The sequence below is a fragment of the Pinus tabuliformis genome, chromosome 8 (genome assembly GCF_031772625.1).
Source record: "Pinus tabuliformis cultivar Carrire ecotype Pingquan chromosome 8, CPIR1, whole genome shotgun sequence".
Lineage (NCBI taxonomy): Eukaryota > Viridiplantae > Streptophyta > Pinopsida > Pinales > Pinaceae > Pinus > Pinus tabuliformis.
The window spans coordinates 691,807,148-691,815,131 of NC_142294.1; the positions used below are offsets into that span (position 1 = coordinate 691,807,148).

The following is a 7,984-nucleotide window of genomic DNA, read 5'->3' on the forward strand; positions in this document are numbered from 1 at the left end:
AAATAATAAAATTCCAAATTCCAAATTTTATGAAATTTGTAATTAAAAAACATAGGTATAAGATTATTTAAAAAATAAATCAATTTCTTATTGATTAAAGAATCTCCATAGATAACCCAATCATTGGAGAGTCTTTTGTAATATCAATTCATACATACTTTACTAAAAGTCTGGTCATGATATGGTAATGTCAACTTATAATAATTATGGATAGGTTTTGATCACCTATAAGGTATATAAGGTATAATATTCGGTCAATGTATTATTTTTCCACTAGGTTATATTCAGTAACATCATCATGAAGATGTTATATTATTTTTACGACGTAAGGCGTTTCCCTCTGAGATCCATCCCCATTTTTGCTTACGTGTCCTCCTTTGATGCCGTACGATAAGATGTTAGACGATTACAAACACCAGAACCGTCGATCAAAAATGTCACTGAGGCGGTTCATCGGTCGAGGTAATGAAGAGCGCGGAGTGCCGATCGATCACAATCCTCCTCCTTGCGCTCTCTGCTCAACTCTCAGCTAATCATTTCTCAGCCCGCAGAGGTCATTCAAAGAAGCTCTCAGTTCAGAAATCCTCTGCCAGCCATATCATAGATTTAGCATGCCAGGCGTCACAGTACCCGGACCTCTGCAAGTCATCTCTCCGGGCCAATTCTAATATTAGTGAAAATGCAGGGCCAGAGGAAATCATTGGTGCCGCCATGGATCTCTCGTCCGCCGAAACCACAGAAAGTTATCTTCACTCTAAACAGCTGCTCACCACTTCAACTAACGCGAACTTCACGGGCGCCGTTAACGACTGTTTGGAATACCTGCAGGATGAATCCTCCAAGGATGAATCCTCCATGAGCATTCAACAAGCGGTGAACAGTGCACCTGATTTTTCTGATAGGAGATTCGTGATATATGTAAAGACTGGGGTCTATGAGGAGACTGTTAGGGTTCCTCCCAATAAGACTAATCTCATGTTTGTGGGCGATGGCATGGATAAGACTGTGATCAGGGGGTCTATGAGTGTGCCGTCCCTCCCTGGTGTTCCCTCTACATATGACTCTGCGACTGTTGGTAATACTCATCGTGCTTCCTTTTCTGTGTCTTCTTCATATCCAGTTGGAATTTTGTTTTCCAAAACTCTGGATTGTTATTGTATTTCATAATGGTGTGATTGCTCGTTGTTTTTAGATGCGTTGAATTCCATGCGTTAATACTTTTGAATTAAACGATTCCGAGTGGAGTAGTTATTTGGGACTGTGTGGTTTTCTTGCACGGTCTTTTTACTTTTTTTCATTGAAAGAGGTCAAATGGTTGCTGTCACTGACCGAGTTTGCTGTATAGGGTCCTTTATTTTTTGGTTATTTTCTTATAAAAATGGGGTTTTTTTTTCTGCATTCAAATTGCAGGAAGATTGTAATTTTGAAGACCACAATTAACATTCATACAGCAATCCATTAAGGTGCCTTCACGAAAATGGCATGTAGCTCCGTCATAGAGCAGCCCGCTGGACCCCCTAAAGAACCAAAGATAGCTCAAAACTCTTGTCCAATCTGTAGCCAAGGAATCCACTACCATTGCTTACAGGTCCTTCTGCAGTGACACATGGTTTGCCCTTTCGGTGATGTTGTTCAGGTTTATTACTAAAAAATGCCAAACAAAACGCTGATGGCCTGGATGTGGTAAGCTTCAATAACGGTCCAAAGAAAGGTGGAGATATGACGGACAAGGGCCTCTTCCAAACAATCAAATGGGAAAAGGATTATTGAATATCCAATTAACGAGTAAAAATTTTACCACTGAGGTTCAATTTATATTAATTGACTTGCTAGGAAATGCTGATCTAGAAGTATCGACAAGAATTCAGATGGGAGGAGAAGGGAACAGTCAAAATCCAAATTATGTTGTTTTAAGTAGATTTTTTTTAAATATTGTTGTACGTTTGTGTGACGGCCCTTGTAGCTAATCCCTCGTAAATGTTGTTATGGATTGTAATTCATGTAAATAATCTGGAAATGTAAACACATTGACTGAATGAGGAAGTGGACATGGATTCAGAGGGATTGAGGAGGAGGAATCGCTTGTAAACCCAAGCCTTGCATTTATTTCATCACCTAAATCCTCGCTGGTTTAATGTTGGAGAGGGGACAGACCTAAGCTTCTCTTTGATATTGTTTGCAGCTTGACAGATATGGAGTATGTTAAACCTGGTCTAAAGCAGATGCTTTCAAATAGAATTTGATAATAAACAACCGGCTCCTATTATCTTATGGTTTTCACATGCCGACCTGCAGCCTGATTTACATGGTTAATATGCCCGTGTGCGCGGTGGATTTGTGGCATATTCATACGAACAACTTTTTGGATGTTTTGATATTAGCAAAATCAGGTAATAAACTTCCGTTACAGGTTTCCTCTGCTCAATGTTTTTTTTCAGATCGAATGTGAGGTCACCTAACTAAGTGCAGAAAAATCCACTGTAGGTAGTATTTCTTGTTGCGTTTAAATACATTTTGGGAAAAATCAACATGTACTGCTGCTTTCACCAACCATTTTCTGTTCTTTGAAACACTCAACAATACGTTGAAGACACGAATTTGTCCGCCAGTTTTTGTTTAGATTGCAATGACTTGTTTATTTAAAAGAAGTACAACAATGTTTGCTGCAACCCAAAATCCCAACTTCTAATGCATGTTGCAACCCAAGTAACATATTTATTTAACAGAAGTCCATCAATGTATGCTGCAACCCAAAACCCCAACTTGTAATGTCTGCTACAACCCAAAACTCCAACTTCTAAAGCTGTAGCTAGCGCATGAATTCAAGCTATAGAATCCTTATAGAACAAATTTCCCGTTGATAGATAAACTGGTTTAAGGATAACCCTGTTCTATGACGCCATACACCTTTTTTTTTCAGATGAAAAAAGCGATATATTTATCAGTATAGAATTTACATATGATGCAAAATCTGCAGCACAAAGGTGCATATCAGAGTTTTAAATCCGAACAATTCAGCCAACATACTTCAAAATGAAGCTTTAAACCAGACCAGGATACATATAAATTTTGTGCTAATTCTGGTAATGTTTTGTTTGTTCTTAGATGTTCAGCCAGCATATTCTAGCCTGTGTCGACATACATCTGTATATTTAGACCATCAAGTAAAGCAAGAAGAAAAGTAGAATATTCAAACCGCTATCAAAATAGAGTATGTCCTGTTGAAGTTACACCGTGCAGGGTAGAGAACTTTTGTAGGTTCATTTTGTGGTTTTCAATGTCTGAGCTAAATAATAATTCTTTTCAGTACTGCTTGTTTTTATTTTTACGCCGTAAGGCGTTTCCCTCTGAAATCCATCCCCATTTTTGCCTACGTGTCCTCCTTTGACGCCGTACGATTAGATGTTAGACGATTACAAACACTGGAACCGTCGATCAAAAATGTCACTGAGGCGGTCCAGGTAATGAAGAGCGCGGGGTGCCAATCGCCATTCTAGAGGTAGGGTTTCTCCAGTGGTGTTCTCCAGGCGGGCGTCAGGACTTGCCTCCCCTGGATCCCTCAGGACTTGCCTCCCCTGGATCCCTCCACGCCGCTCTGGATCCCTCTGAATCATCCATGCAATATCCCTCTGAATCATCCATGCGTTGTATTGCAGAGGTTGGCGACAAACCCTTGCGTAGTGCCTTTGTTTGGAAAACCAGTAGGTCTAGATGCAGCCGCTGAACATACGACAATTGAATTAACACAGAGAAGCTAAAACGGTGGTGTCAATGGGATTCACTCACACAGAAAGGCGGCTTTATCAATTGATGTTTGCTGACCATGACTATGATAAACTCGATGGAACTGGAGACAGGGAATCTCTTTCTCTCAAGGACAACGACAACGCCAAGCCTCTTGTGACTGTTGACAACTGTTTGGAGAGGGGGTATTCTGTGGTGACTATTCAGTGTAAAGACAGACCTAAGCTTCTCTTTGATATTGTTTGCAGCTTGACAGATATGGAGTATGTTGTCTTTCATGCCACTATAGACTCTCAAGGCCCACAAACTTTTCAGGTGTAGCTCCAGCAACTACAAGGGACATGATTTTTCATAGGATCTTTGTTTTTTTTCAAATGTTTATTTGCTAATTTGATTTTGTTAAACGAGGTATAGGTGGTTTCAGATCAAATCCCTAATGGGATTAATATTGAATCTAAATTAGGTTAAAGAAGAGTTGGGGTATTTATTTCCATTCTTCTCTTTTGTGATATAGGAGTACTACATTAGGCATACTGATGGTTGCCCTGTGTATTCAGAAGCAGAGAAGCAACGTGTGATTCAGTGTTTGGAGGCTGCCATTAGACGAAGAACATCAGAGGTATGAGTCCAAGGATCGAATCCATGGTGGAAATTTATTCAAAACCCTAAGACTTGGGATTCCCGGTGCATTCAAATTTGATCCTTTTTAAATTTTAGTCAGCTTAGTGTGAGTTTTGTTGATGATATTTTATGAATTCAGGGTATGCGACTGGAACTCTGCACCAACGACTGTGTTGGGCTTCTGTCAGAGGTGACTCACATATTTAGAGAAAATGGGATGTCAGTTACAAAAGCAGAGGTGTCAACGCGGGGTGATAAGGTAGCTGATGTGTTCTATGTGACTAATATAGTTGGAAACCCCCTTGATGCCAAGACAGTAGAAGTTGTTCGCCAAGAAATTGGACTAACAATCTTGCAAGTAAAAGACGACTGTATGCATACAAAATCTCCTATAAGGGAACCTGCCATCCGATTCTCCCTTGGTGATCTCTTCAAATCAAAGTCAGAGCGTTTTCTCTACAGTCTTGGATTGATAAAATCCTATTCTTAGATGTTGTATTTTGGGCCTCTTGCAATGGAATTAAGTAATTGCCTTTGAAGGTTGTATGTATGGACGATGGTTCTCTAAAAACCATCCTCGTTCATCTGTTTTACACTGTGACAATTACCTTGCTAAAGACAGAAATTGGGTACAACAATGCCAGGATCTAGAAAGCACAATACCACTGGGATTTGCCAAATATGATTTGTTGATCATCGAACAGAAGACCAGCAATGGAGAACTATTCACCACACTGGCCAAACATGGCCCTGTCATTTGATCACCCAGGAATTGCGAAATTGACCTCATCATAGAGAAGTGTGCAAAATTGGTAGATCTGAAAGAAGACAACACTAATTACAGTGGTGGTAGGAGAAAGGAACTAAATCCACCTAATCTAGAATTGCTTATACAAGTTGTACAAATTACAAGCTGATAAATAGTCTTTGTTCTACAAAATGACAACTCTTCAAACTACACAGGTAAAGACCATTGATGAATCACAGTGTTAACATAGATTCTAGTGCTTGACATAGATTCTTAGCACTTCTTGGCCTTGTAGGAAGTAAAATACTCCTTTTAGCCACTGCAGGTTTCCTTTGAAAAGTAGAAGTCACGATCCCAAGTCTATCTGCAAGAATTGGGCAGACTGAAGGAGAAGGCGTTGGATTCTGGACTTCTTGCTGAACATCTGAATTTGAAAGGTGTGTGATTTGGTAGGAGATTGGTACAGCACGAGGTGACAATTTGGGGCAATTGCTGGTATTTTTTGCTTTCCTTCATCGAATAGGAACTGCACCCCACCTTTCTGTTTAGAGATTCCTGGTCAGTGGTATGTTTTCGCTGGATCAGCTAATACAGTGCTTCCCCCTTCTTTCTTAAATCATTTGAATCCACTGGCACTTCTGATCACTTGCACTTCTTATACCGTTGTATTGATGATGTAAAATATGTAAATAATTATATAGCAAATTCAATGGAGTTGTCCTCTGGATGATCATAGTTCATTGTTTGTGATCGACTTGACTGGGGGTTGGCCTCTATATAGCTTTGTATCCTCTGTTTCTTTATCAACCCATAATAATAAAAGTTTATTACAAATGTGTGTGGTGCTTGTTTGTGCTATTGTTCTTTGTATTATGTTTGGCACTTTTTATGAAGTAACCATGATGATGATACTTCAGGTATTTCGTGGCAATGTTGATTTGCTCTTTCTGATTTATAAGATTTCTGTTGTTATTTCACGGGAGGTTGCTATGCGCTATATCATCTCCAAGTGCAGCCGAGGATAGTTAACAACAAATCGTGAACTCCTATGGAAAATGAGCTTTCAAAGGATCTAAAAAAAGTGAATTGTCAAGGAATTTATGTCTTATTTTTAAAATTAGGGTTTTAAGTATATCACAATGTCCTTTAAATGTCCTCAAGTCAATGGTAATGGTTGTTAGAGAGCCGTGGACTTACAGGAACGAAGAATAATGAATTTCAAGAAAATGTTGTGTTCAAATATATCTTTACAGTGTTGAAGTACAAGTAAGCATTGCCTGACATAAAATGGATAACTAAATAATTTTAATGATAAGACAATCGGTATGATTTATACATGGCTTAAAATTAAAAGTAACTCATCTAAAATAGGAAAACGATCAACGTTAATCACCTTAAATGCATTTGGATCTTCATCTCAGATACTTTGAATTGCGAAGCTTGGGGACCTATCTTAGATACTTTGACTTGCAAAGCTTGGGGACCTATCTTAGATACTTCGACAACGACAACGCCAAGCCTCTTGTGACTGTTGACAACTATTTGGAGAGGGGGTATTCTGTGGTGACTGTTCAGTGTAAAGACAGACCTACGCTTCTCTTTGATATTGTTTGCAGCTTGACAGATATGGAGTATGTTGTCTTTCATGCCACTATAGACTCTCAAGGCCCACAAACTTTTCAGGTATAGCTCCAACAACTACAAGGGACTTGATTTTTCATAGGATCTTTGTTTTTTTTCAAATGTTTATTTCCTAATTTGATTTTGTTAAACGAGGTATAGGTGGTTTCAGATCACATCCCTAATGGGATTAATATTGAATCTAAATTAGGTTAAAGAAGAGTTGGGGTATTTATTTCCATTCTTCTCTTTTGTGATACAGGAGTACTACATCAGGCATACTGATGGTTGCCCCGTGTATTCAGAAGCAGAGAAGCAGCGTGTGATTCAGTGTTTGGAGGTTGCCATTAGACGAAGAACATCAGAGGTATGAGTCCAAGGATCGAATCCATGGTGGAAATTTATTCAAAACCCTAAGACTTGGGATTCCCGGTGCATTCAAATTTGATCCTTTTTAAATTTTAGTCAGCTTAGTGTGAGTTTTGTTGATGATATTTTATGAATTCAGGGTATGTGACTGGAACTCTGCACCAACGACCGTGTTGGGCTTCTGTCAGAGGTGACTCACATATTTAGAGAAAATGGGATGTCAGTTACAAAAGCAGAGGTGTCAACGCGGGGTGATAAGGTAGCTGATGTGTTCTATGTGACTGATACAGCTGGAAACCCCGTTGATGCCAAGACAGTAGAAGCTGTTTGCCAAGAAATTGGACTAACAATCTTGCAAGTAAAAGATGACTGTATGCATACAAAATCTCCTCCAAGGGAACCTGCCATTTGATTCTCCCTTGGTGATCTCTTCAAATCAAAGTCAGAGCGTTTTCTCTACAGTCTTGGATTGATAAAATCCTATTCTTAGATGTTGTATTTTGGGCCTCTTGCAATGGAATTAAGTAATTGCCTTTGAAGGTTGTATGTATGGAGTCTGGACGATGGTTCTCTAAAAACCATCATCGTTCATCTGTTTTCCACTGTGAAAATTACCTTGCTAAAGACAGAAATTGGGTACAACAATGCCAGGATCTAGAAAGCACAATACCACTGGGATTTGCCAAATATGATTTGTTGATCATCGAATAGAAGACCAACAATGGAGAACTATTCACCACACTCGCCGAACATGGCCCTGTCATTTGATGACCCAGTAATTGCGAAATTGACCTCATCATAGAGAAGTGTGAAAAATTGGTAGATCTGAAAGAAGACAACACTAATTACAATGGTGGTAGGAGAAAGGAACTAAATCCACCT

At 39.2% G+C, this 7,984-nt stretch overlaps 2 protein-coding genes and 1 long non-coding RNA gene across 4 annotated transcripts; all 3 read left to right on the forward strand.

The window, feature by feature from the left end:
* Positions 1 to 329: 329 nt before the first annotated feature.
* On the forward strand, positions 330 to 2,105 carry LOC149237490 (uncharacterized). The gene is made up of 2 exons (XM_089366827.1): positions 330 to 1,075; positions 1,411 to 2,105. Exons 1-2 carry the CDS (start codon positions 466 to 468, stop codon positions 1,419 to 1,421), a joined length of 621 nt encoding a protein of 206 aa, XP_089222953.1. The 5' UTR covers positions 330 to 465; the 3' UTR covers positions 1,422 to 2,105.
* A 48-nt stretch (positions 2,106 to 2,153) lies between these two features.
* LOC149237491 (uncharacterized) lies at positions 2,154 to 7,419 on the forward strand. 2 transcript variants are annotated; one of them, XR_016245278.1, is made up of 2 exons: positions 2,154 to 2,390; positions 7,242 to 7,419. It is a non-coding gene; the product is annotated as an uncharacterized LOC149237491 (long non-coding RNA). The 2 variants fall into 2 exon arrangements; XR_016245277.1 differs by lacking the exon at positions 7,242 to 7,419 and adding an exon at positions 3,106 to 3,241.
* On the forward strand, positions 6,670 to 7,229 carry LOC149237492 (ACT domain-containing protein ACR4-like). Its single transcript, XM_089366828.1, has 2 exons — positions 6,670 to 6,796; positions 6,996 to 7,229. Exons 1-2 carry the CDS (start codon positions 6,740 to 6,742, stop codon positions 7,104 to 7,106), a joined length of 168 nt encoding a protein of 55 aa, XP_089222954.1. The 5' UTR covers positions 6,670 to 6,739; the 3' UTR covers positions 7,107 to 7,229.
* Positions 7,420 to 7,984: the final 565 nt, after the last annotated feature.